A 12,101-nucleotide genomic window follows, 5' to 3' on the forward strand; every position below is an offset into this window, starting at 1 on the left:
ATTAATTTCCATACATCACTTGGTAGGTGATCAAAATTTTTTATGGATGAATGCCTCACTCGTTTCTGTTGTGCCTTGCTAGGGCTAAGTGATGGATTGTGTAAATACTGATGTAATAAATTGTGTATAAAGTGATATATATTCTATGTATTCACATTCATTTGTACACTTTTCAGGGCAAATCTGAGTAACGACTACTTCACAAATAGACAAGATCGCTATATATTGGTGGAGGATTGTCGTCCACTGGCAGACTTTTATGATGACCTTGTTGAGCGAGTCAGTGAGTTTTCACTGCAACTTTGGCCAGGCAATAGAATACAACTTCATCACAAATGGAACATTCATCCATTTAAAGGACGTTATGAAGAATTTGCAGCTGCTGCTCGTGCAAACATTCATAATTTCTTGGACAATGCTTTGCATCAAGCACAACAACAGTCACATAGTCAGTGTTGGTGCCCTAAACATACTATCTTGGTATTGTCAAATTACAGTTGCTTCAGAATTACAAAAAGAGAGTAAATAAAATAAGCAAGAGTGAAAGACACCTATGTTTATTATGCCTCACTGTACATTCTTTGAAAGAAGAATTTGTAGGGAGTTTGTGTTCTCTTATTGTTAATTCTAATGCAGTCATTATCTTTCTTGCTCCTCCAGTAGTGAACTAGTCCAAATGTATAAGTAAATGTAGCTTAAATCACAAAAAATAATCCATAAAATTACGTCTAATTGAAAGATATATTTCGATTTGCCTTTAGTAAGTAAAATGTATGTGTGTTTTTGGGGGGGGGGGGGATCCTGTTAAATGAGTGTGTCATAAGCATTCTACAAATTGTGTACAATTATATGTGACGACAATATTTAGTGTGGGTCCTGTGTGGAATTACTTGCGGTGAAGTGTTTTCTATATGCTCCAGGTGGTGATACTTGCATTTTCCCACTTGTGGAGATGGGCCAGCTTGGTGTCCGACAAGACAGCCATGTTACTTTACAACTGCTGAAATGTGCAGCTTCTGGCTCCACCGTGCATCTTGCCACAGGGTACTTCAACCTAACTGCACAGTATATGGAAAGCATCATACATCAGTCTGCAGCAGAGTATTCTGTCCTCATGGCTCACCCCACTGTAAGTTTTGCGAACTTAACTTTATTAACTTTTTGCTGTCGACAGCTGTACACACTGAATTCTTATCTACTTGATATAACTAGGCATATGGTTTAAATGCAGTGCATCTTTAGGTAAAACTCTAGAATAGGGCCAGTGGCATACTTACATGTTTCATGCAGGAATGTTAGTGCTTCCCGTGAGGTACAATGGGAACAAAAGAAGCAGCAAGCAGACAACGTATTTTGAAGTAATAGATTTGTAAGAAAAGGTGCAACTGTTCTGTAAATGAGGATTATAAATTCCTTGTGTGAGTCATAGCTGTTTAAACTGTGTTAGCATCTGCAAACCGAGGACATTGTCGCAACCCACGATATATTTGAAAAAGCAGTGAATTGTTTCCTTGCTCTGTGTTGCTGAGCAATCAATCTGCATGAGCACACTGAATAAGTGGATCAGTGGTTTTGAATTAAACCATGGGAGGAGGTAGGGGGATCAATGTTTTTAATTAAATCATGAGAGAATGTAGGTGGATCAGTGTTTTTTAATTAAATCGTGGGAGAAGATTCGTGGATCAATGTTTATTAATACATCAGATGTGCAGCTGTATTATGAATGCAATTCACCACCACATTTGATACCTTTTTGTGTCTCGGCAATTAATCCGTGAGACATGCACCAACGTCAGTCCATTTTACAGCACTCGCTGCCATAATGAGAAAATATTTCATTCATTAATACACCAGAAAACAGCAAACAAGACAATGCTTTCAATTGTGGTGCTAGAAATACATTGCCTCTCTGCTCTCCTCTTATTGGTTATGTCAAAGAATCATCCAACTGGCTACATGAAACTGATGCATTGCCAGCCTATGGGCAACAGATATGCACCTCCAGTACTGCTATTGGCCCTGATCCAGACTTGAGTCCACCTTTGTTTTTCACTTTTGTTGTTGTGACTTGATGCTTATGTCAAAACATACTTTCTATAAATGCCATGTGTTTGTTTGTAAAAGAGCCATTGAAATATGATTATTTTGAAGCTGTTGCATTATTAAACATGTCACATGTGTCTTGATTTTTCTAACCTAGTATGAACCACTTTAGCACAATATATATTGAGCTTTGCTTGAACATGTGAGGGCAAATGAGACCGTATGGTTCCAGAGATATTTTCAAGTCACAAACATCTATGACATATATGTGCAGACTGAAGTGACAAATGAAAATTTTTACCAAGGACAGGACTGACTAAAGCATCTGTGCCTGAGTTTCAGGCAGGATCCCCCTTCTCGTTCGATGTTGAGGTGCTATTCCAGTACAGTTGGAGAGCCTCTGTTCGAATTTAGGGGGAATACCAAGTGGGTTGAGGTGTGACTGGTAATTTGGATTGAGGAGGGAGGCATGCTAGGGTAGTATGTGCAGTTGTGCAAATCCACTGTGCCAGGGTGGTGTAGTGGTTAGTACATCTGCCTAGTGAGCAAGAGGCCTGGTTTGAATCCCGGCCTTAGTACAAATTTTCATTCATCACTTCAATCTGCGTGTATACATATATGTTAGGCCACTCATTTAGTAACTAAGCTGCAAATTAATATTCCAGAATTGCTTTATTATTTTTGCCAGCGCATTGCAACCAAGTTAAATGGATTTAAGTAGTTTGATTGTGCTGAGGAAAATCTCTAACTGAAAGCACCATGACTGTTTCATGTAATGAATTACTCAGCTATTTAATCAATAGATCAATAGTACAGTTCTCTAGCATTAGACATATTTTTATATCCACAGGGTACTGCAATAAAGAAGTCAGTCATGGGAATAGTTACTAAAACTTTTAATCTATCTTCTTATTTAGACAGTCAAAACAGAAAGAATGATTGAGGTAATTTGCACTGTTATCATTCCCAAAATCATAAGAAAATGCTGTATTGAAGCCAGAAGAAACATGTTGGTATGAACAGTTTGTATGCAACAGAACATTTTTCATTCAAATGTGCATTCTTTCTAAATGTCATTTGTATGCATAATTGTTGGGATGATTAAACTTTTATGTATTGGTCATTTTTATGAAAAAGTAAAAAAGAAGAGTTTGTTTTGGAATAAACAGCACCAAGGTATTGAATTTAGACTTGTTTTGCATGGCTTTTATGCTCTAAACACATTTTCAAACAATGGAAAGTCCAGGTGGGATTGTCAACAGTATTGTTACTGACCTTAAAGATAACACATTGAGTTGCAGGCAGACACAATGAAAAGACTGTTACACATTAGCTTTTGGCCAAAGCTTCTTCAGAAAAGAGAAACGCAAATGTTCATTCACATAAGCAAGCACATCTCTCTCACATAAACATGCGACTGCTACCTCGGGCAGAAATGGCCAGAGGTAGCAGTCGAGTGTGAGTGTGAGGTGTGCTTGCTTGTGCGAATATGTGTTTGCATCTTCGTCTTTCAGTCTGACCTATTAATATTCTCTTTTAAGGCATAGCCTAAAACAAAGTAAGTTTCCCTATAATAAGGAATGTTGTAGCTACTCAAAATGAAGATACTGAAAATTAGAAACACACTAAATTTTGTAGTGACGGCAGCAAACAAGCGTAGAGTTAGTTCCATTTACTCTTAAACCAGACTAATTAAAAAAACACTAATAAACAGTGTCAATTGTCCTTGACAACTTCTTTAATACGTTTCGTTTTCCACTGTTGACAACATCGATGTCATAGCAGTTGTGGCATTGTAGCTCTCCAGTATGCGTGTGTTACTGCAAATGAACTATCAGAAACATTTAAACATGAATGTCCCTAGCATGCAACTTGGCAAAATTTTGTTACTTTTGTGTGTCGTTTCTACAGTAGTATCTGATCGTTATGTGTAGTAGAAGTTGGTAGCATTGTCAGAGACAAAAGGAAGCTTTCCCTTTCCTCATGTGTGCACATATACAACAGAGTTCCTTTTGAATGATATAAGTTTCATTGGCCTATTCGTATAATTAATTTTAAAAATCAGTACTTCAATTTTCAATACTCTACTATTAATAGTATGATCATTAAATAAAATCATTATGAAAGTCCACATTGCTATTACCTTCTCTACACAAAAATTGTCTGTCTATCTCTGCATCTTTCAATCTGACTCATTGGCTTTCTCCATCAAGGCATACCCTAAAACAAATATAGTTTCTGCATAATAAGAGAATTTGGTTGTCGTAGTTATTCAAAATGAAGAAATTAAAAATTAGGAACTTACTTCAATTTTTCTGGTAATGGCAGCAAATGACCACACAGCTGCTCATACAGAAAAGTGAGTGAAATGTTGGCAACATCAGTTGTTGTGTTGTAGCTGACCAGTGTGCATGTTTTACTGCAACTGAACCATGTGAATATGAAAGCCCCTAGAACACAATTTCATGAAATGTTGTTACTTTCGTGTGTCATTTCTGCCGTAGCACCTGATTGGTGTGCAGGGCAGATGGTAGCTCTTAAATTTTTGATGTTTGATTTAAATATGTGATAGAGAATGTAGCATCAGTGTTATGAACATGAAAGCTTCTACGTCCTTTTACCACTTGTAATGGCTACATACGTGCATTATTTTTTCTTGTGTAAATTGGTTGCAAAGTACCTTTTGAATTACATAAGGATCATTGGCCTTCTCGTGCAGTTAATCTTAAAAATTAGTACTTCAATTTTCATGTTCACCAATTAATATCATGATGAACTGCGGGTGTCTTTAAATTGCTAAAAAAGTGTTTTCATCACCACCTTATTGTGCCATGTGATTCAAGGGAAGGAGAGAATGAAAGAATGACCCTTACAGAGAAAAAAGAGAGATTTAACTTACTATGAAACACACTGAAGAGCCAAAAAACTGATACACCTGTCTAACATCATGTAGGCCCCCCCTGAGCATGCAGAAGTGCTGCAACATGACGTGGCGTGTAGATGACTAATGACTGAAGTAGTGCTGGAGAGAACTTATACTATGAATCCTGCAGAGCTGTCCATAAATCAGTAAGAGTACAAGGGGGTGCAGACCTCTTGTGAACAGCACGTTGCAAGGCATCCCAGATATGCTCAATAATGTTCGTATATGGGGAGTTTGGTGGCCAGGGGAAGTGTTTAAACTCAGAAGAGTGTTCCTGGAGCTACTCTGTAGCAGTTCTGGACATGGGGGGTGTTGCATTATCCTGCTGGAATTGCCAAAGTCTGGCAGAATCCTTAATGTACATGAATGGATGCAGGTGATCAGACAGGTCACTTGTGTGTCACCTATCAGAGCTGTATCTAGACGTATCAGGGGCCCCATATCACTCCAACTGCACATGCCTCACACCATTACAGAGCCTCCACAGCCCGAACAGTACCCTGCTGACATGCAGGGTCCATGGATTCATGAGGTTGTCTCCATACCTGTACACCTCCATTAACTCGATACAATTTGAAACAAGACTCGTCCAACCAGGCAACAAGTTTCCAGCCATCAAAAGTCCAATGTTGGTGTTGACAGACCCAGACATGGCGTATAGCTTTGTGTCATGCAGTCATCAAGGGTACACACATGGGCATTTGGCTCCGGAAGCCCATATTGATGATGTTTCATTGAATAGTACGCACTTGTTGATGGCCCACCATTGAAATCTGCAGCAATGTGCAGAAGGGTTGCACTTCTGTCATGTTGAATGATTCTCTTTAGCCGTCATTGGCCCCGTTCTTGCAGGATCTTTTTCCGGCTGTAGCGATGTTGGAGATTTAAAGTTTTACCGGATTCCTGATGTTCACAGTACACTCGTGAAATGTCATATGGGAAAATCTCCACTTCATCACTATGCTCGTGCGCTGACTATAACACCATGTTCAAACTCACTTAAATCTTGATAACCTGCCTTTGTAGCAGCAGTAACTGATCTAACAACTGCACTGCGCCAGACACTTGTTGCCTTATATAGGCTTTAATGACCACAGCACTGTATTCTGCCTGTTTACGTATCTCTGTATTTGAATACGCATGGCTATACTGGTTTCTTTGGTGCTTCAGTGTAAAAACAAAACAATAACCAAAAGAGGCAGTCAGTTCAAATGTGTGCTCTTTGCATATCTGTGAAATTAAAATCTGCTGCTGAATAGCAGTCAATATTGTGTTACTGTGTCATGTACACTGTAACATGTTTGTATGCCCTTGACATGCTGTCAATAATATGGGAGAGACATTACTGCTCAAGCCTATTCCAGTTTTCACAGTGGCCTTCCTGAGATCAGCTAGTTCCTGTGACAGGAGGGTTCCGGTGTCAACACACTGCGAATTTCGACTGGTCCGAGGCATACTTACTTAGTCGCATTCTTGTTAGCAGGTACCACAGACCATTCCATTTGGTTTATTCCTACCATCTGGGGGAAGATGTTCTAGAGTTGCTCCTGGTGTGCCCATGCATTATCTTCTTTAAAGAAAATCCCATTTCTTAAATGTTTTCTATAAGGCTGAATGATAGATTGGGCGATTCTCTCTTGCTACTGCATGTCCCTCAAATTATGCTCAGTACCAGTTTAGAGGTATGTTTTGGTATCTGGCCACCTTCAAGCTCTTCTACAGTATCATCAGGTGTCGGATAAATTCTGCACTAGTGCTGAAGAGAATGTATTGCCAATGATACAGATTCCATTCCAGGTCAGCGTCTTTGCACACCATAGTGCTGGAGGGTTTATGATGTTGCTCATGACTGACACCTGGAACTGAAATTGATTATTTGTAGATAACTGTGTACTGTCTGAATCAACCCAGGTATCCCAGGTCCCTCCAACAACGTATTGTGCTGTTCTGATGCATTCTTCTTGGTGAAACTACAAACTATGATTTGTAGACAGTTATCAGCAGGTGTTGTTGACCACAGTCAGTGACGATGATGCAAGTCTTTAAATGTTTCTCTCGATAATTGTGTGCTATGGCAGCAGCTGAATGATCAATCATCATCACTGTGGTGTATGTCATTTTGGCGGGCAATGTCCCTGCCTGTGATAACCTCGTTTCTGTAAAGTGACAAAGCCCACACAGTTTGAACTTCATGTGATATTGTGATGCCTATTGCAAGGTATATGCAAGCTGCATTGTCCTGTTTGCAATGGAAGACATATTCTATATTGGACTAAGCTGAGAATTTAGATTTACTTTTACCTTCACTGCACAAGTGCCTGCATATAGTGCTCACCTTTATATATGTAACTTTAGACTAGTAAGATATATTATTATGCACTTGGGGAATGTCAGGATCTCAACATACCAGATATTACTACACAAAAGTTACACATTCCATATTGCACGAAGTGTAAAAGTTATGTATCTAACAATGTGATATTTATTTATCATTACATTTACAGAAGTTTATCATTATGTTTCCAATACAAATTCAGGCCGGTTCCATGTTAAATGGATATTTCATTATAAACCACTGTCTAAGCTCTTTTTTTTTTTAAATATCTGACAGTGGTTTAAAAACATTTGGCAGTGACTTATGAAGCAATTTCTTCCGGTGAAAGGAGTATTGAGAAAGGTTTCTGATCTTAAAAACATAAATTAAGGGAGTCGTAAGGGTGGTGCAAAAATTTTTGTGAAGCAGTTTGATTTCCCAAAATTCAGTTATGTTGATTCTTTGTTAAACAGAAACAAGCCGCTATGAAAACTCATAAATAATTAATTTCTATAATTTTTAATTACAGTGGTATCTTTTGTGTGCTCCACTTGTGAGTATTTGGATTTGGTGAATGTGAATCAAAACACACGGGTCCTCAGAGAATTAATTAGTGCAACAGTTGGTTTGAACATTAGTAAGTGATCTTCTGGATGTCATCTTTTGTGGGAACAACAAATATAATTAATATTAAATAATTAATATTGTGTTATTCATATAGAGCAAACAAAGGAGAGTATTGAGGGTGTGCTGAAAGGTAATACCTTTGGTTTTTTTTAAGTAAAAACTCTTAAAGCTTTTTTATAAAAATAAATATTATTAACATTCTACATCTTTGTTCTTCATGTCGACATATTTCCATCCCTCCACTGCTAGAGCGCTCCAAATGGTAGCATATTGCATGGTGATGTGGATCAGCCCCACTGCGACATCTGCAACAATCCGATATCTTGGGTTCACTGTCATTAATAATCATCCTTACAGTCCTGATGTGGCCCCATCTGACTTTCACCTGTTTCCAAAACGTAAAGAATACCTTTGAGGACTTCACTTTGCTAGTGATGGGGTGGTGCAAGCTGAGGTGAGGTTGTGGCTCCATCAACAATATCAGACATTCTGCAGTGATGGTGTCAACAAACCCTTCTCTTGTTGGGAGAAATGTGGATGACTGTGTTGAGAAATGAATATGTAGACATGAAACATAAGATGTAGAATGTTGATAAAGTTTGTTTTATTTAAAAAGCTGTAAGAGTTTTCACATAAAATATTTGGAGGTGTTACTTTTCAGCATGCCCATGTAATTTTTAATGTAATGAAGTTCTGCCATAAACTTTAATTCTTAATCAGTGCAGTGTACAGTTAGCACATGCCTTTTTAATCTTACTCTTCAAGATGATGCACTGCTACACTAAAAAGATGTGTAACTGAATTATGCCCTAATATAGAATATGTTTTTCTTGATGCCTTAGTAGGCGAAAGAAATAACAGGGCAGAGGGGGGGGGGGGGGGGGGGGGGAGAGAGAGAGAGAGAGAGAGAGAGAGAGAAGAGCATTCACATTGCATCACATTATTTTGTTCCCATGTCCAAAATTTTCAGGCAAATGGGTTCCTTGGAGCTGCTGGCCCTGCAGGTGGAATTCCAGCTGCATATCGACAACTTGCTGCTGCATTCTTGCACAAAGTACAGAATGCAGGCCAGGAGGACCGTGTAAGCCTTCTTGAATACTTCAGACCTGGATGGACATACCATGCCAAAGGACTTTGGTATACCCTGCCATTTCAGAACTTGCCAATTCTCACCCTTGTTGGATCTTCAAACTTTGGTAAGTGTGGTCAAGGGAACACACATTTTTACAGTAAACCATTCACTAACTCATTGTGGTTTATCAGTTTTAACTGCTCATTCCTGATGAATTATTTTTAATATTTTCTTTCACATTTATCAAATGTCAGCAACTCTGGCACAGTTTGTTCAAGTTACAAGAACTTCCATAGAAAGATACTCATTCAGTTTTGTATTGGGTCATAGAATACTTGTGTAGATGAGTGTAGCACGATGATGCATCTATTGAATTAATATTAGAAAATTTGAAGTTGTTAAAACTGATAGAGGCAGTCCATTTTTATTGTCTAAGCTACTTGTATTTGGCCTCCTGTTTGAGAACATGGGCCACAGTTTCACATCTAACTACAGTTATAAATGAGAGGATGAAGGCAGAGAATGATGCAGTAAGTGTAGTGTAACAAAACCAAAGCAATAGCACCTGTTGATTTATATAATCTTGAAAAGATAGTAATGATAAATTATTTGTAAGAGTACTGCAGAATGAATTAAATGTGTGTCATTTTCTTAGCAGTGATTTGTGGAGTCAGTCAGCTTCATTTGTATTTAGATATCATCCTTTTGTTTGACTATATATTTTCTTGGGTCGCTTTCTACTTACATAAATGTATTACAAATACAATTGCACAGTGGCTATGATCAAAAATTAATTAATACTACTCCATTATATATTACATATACACACCATCCTCCTTATGCTACTTCATTTATCTCACTTGTTTATTCTTTCTTCGTCAGATTTTCTAATGCTATTTGCTGTATAATTGAAAGTAACTTCGCTCACTTCATTTTACCAATTGTTACTGTTTTTCCTTCAGGCTGGAGTAATCCTGATTGCACTGAGGTGATTAGAAATAAAAAGTGTCAAAAATATTATTTATGTAAAAGACATTGCCTGCAGATAGGCCTATGTGACACACACACACACAGTGCCAAAAATTAAAATTCCAAACAGAATTCTTTTTTAATTCACAAAGTAGTTATTCACAAAGAGACAGATGGGTTGACCCATATTTACAATCAGCTGAAACAGCTTCCAGCATAGCCAACATCTACATCTACATACGCACATTGTATAGTACATGGTGGTACCTTGTACCACTACTGGTCATTTCCCTTACTGTTCCACTCACAAGTAGAGCAAGGGAAAAAGACACTGTCTATATGCCCCCATGAGCCCTAATTTCTCTTATCTTCATGGTTCTTATGCAAAATGTATATTGGCAGCAGCAGAATTGTTTTGACATTTTTTTGCATTTAGATTAAGCTGCCATTCATCCCACCAACTAGGAATTTTGTCTGTCATCTTGTATTGCCCTACAGTCACTCGACAATGCCTTCCTATACATCACAGAGTCATCAACAAACAGTCAGTCAGACAGGAGCAGGCAGCCAAGACAGAAGCAGCAACTGGGAAGTAACTGGTTTTGTGACTTTTACGAGTTACTAACCAAGAGCAAATTGTATAATTTCATCTGTGTGCTTTGATGGTTTAGTTTCTTGAGTTTCTGTGTGTTAATTCAATATCTAATAGACATAGTTCTTGTGTTTTTGTTTGATTCAGAAAGTAAACCAATTTTGTGACATAGTTATAGTTGCTAATCAGTGGCGAATTATTTAGTGTCACCTGAGTGCATCACTGGTTCTCTTTTGGAGTCACTGTGTATTAATTTAATTTATTAGATACAATTCTTGTGTTTTCGTCAGGGTCTACAGCAGAGTTCTGCAGCACATGTTGATAGTCCGTTTGTCTTAGTAGTGTAGTTTTTCACAATCTTTAGTGACTGTTGTGTGTGGATGCAAGATGAGTTGGTGACACTTCGCTCTCAGCTCCAGCCTTTGATGGCTTCGGTTACACAGCTTGAAACTGCAGCAGGCACCATTGATGTGGGCCGGCTGTGGGGATCCAATGGACACTTAGCATGTTTGCGTCCTTCGATCAGTCCTAAGCGGTGGCCAGCCCTGTTACTGTTCGCACTGAGTTTGAACCTTCATCTGTGTGGTTGAGTGGGAGGTCACCTCAGGGAATGGCAGGCGATGAAAAATATCCAGGGAGCCACACGGAAGGCCTCCCCAGTTAGTCTGACAAACAGGTTCCAGGTGCTCTCTGTGGCCAGTTTCAGAGGAAACCTCTCAGCCTGCAATATCCAGGCAGTCACAGAGGGTGGGATTATTGGTAGTGGCTAACGTCAGTGCCAAAGACGTGTGTTGCTTTGGATCGGAAGAGGTTCTATCTGGTTTCGAGCAGCTATCGGAAGTGGTAAAGGGTGCCAGTCTTCCTTTTGGGATGAAAACGGAGCTCGCCACTTGCAGCATAGTCGACAGGACCAATTACAGATCTTTGATACAGAGGAGATTAGAGAGTCTGAAGCAGTAGCTCAAACAGTTCTGCGACCGTGTAGGCTGCAGATACCTCGACTTGCGCCGTAGGGCAGTGGGGTTTCGGGTTCCGCTGAATAGGTCAGGAGTCCACTACATGCAGGAGACAACTACAGGGTTATTACAAATGATTGAAGCGATTTCACAGCTCTACAATAACTTTATTATTTGAGATATTTTCACAATGCTTTGCACACACATACAAAAACTCAAAAAGTTTTTTTAGGCATTCACAAATGTTCGATATGTGCCCCTTTAGTGATTCGGCAGACGTCAAGCCGATAATCAAGTTCCTCCCACACTCGGCGCAGCATGTCCCCATCAATGAGTTCGAAAGCATCGTTGATGCGAGCTCGCAGTTCTGGCACGTTTCTTGGTAGAGGAGATTTAAACACTGAATCTTTCACATAACCCCACAGAAAGAAATCGCATGGGTTTAAGTCGGGAGAGTGTGGAGGCCATGACATGAATTGCTGATCATGATCTCCACCACGACCGATCCATTGGTTTTCCAATCTCCTGTTTAAGAAATGCCGAACATCATGATGGAAGTGCGGTGGAGCACCATCCTGTTGAAAGATGAAGTTGGTGCTGACGGT

General features: G+C 39.1%; 1 protein-coding gene across 4 annotated transcripts in view; it reads left to right on the forward strand.

Moving 5' to 3' along the window:
• Window positions 1-12,101, forward strand: part of LOC124594855 (CDP-diacylglycerol--glycerol-3-phosphate 3-phosphatidyltransferase, mitochondrial) — an 89,384-nt gene that overhangs the window by 53,123 nt on the left and 24,160 nt on the right. For all 4 annotated transcript variants that reach the window (XM_047133316.1, XM_047133317.1, XM_047133315.1 and 1 more), the window contains 3 exons: window positions 177-448; window positions 921-1,129; window positions 8,878-9,103. In XM_047133316.1, coding sequence (XP_046989272.1) covers window positions 177-448; window positions 921-1,129; window positions 8,878-9,103 — 707 coding nt within the window. The remainder of the gene's footprint in view (window positions 1-176; window positions 449-920; window positions 1,130-8,877; window positions 9,104-12,101) is intronic.

The sequence above is a fragment of the Schistocerca americana genome, chromosome 2, assembly GCF_021461395.2.
Source record: "Schistocerca americana isolate TAMUIC-IGC-003095 chromosome 2, iqSchAmer2.1, whole genome shotgun sequence".
Lineage (NCBI taxonomy): Eukaryota > Metazoa > Arthropoda > Insecta > Orthoptera > Acrididae > Schistocerca > Schistocerca americana.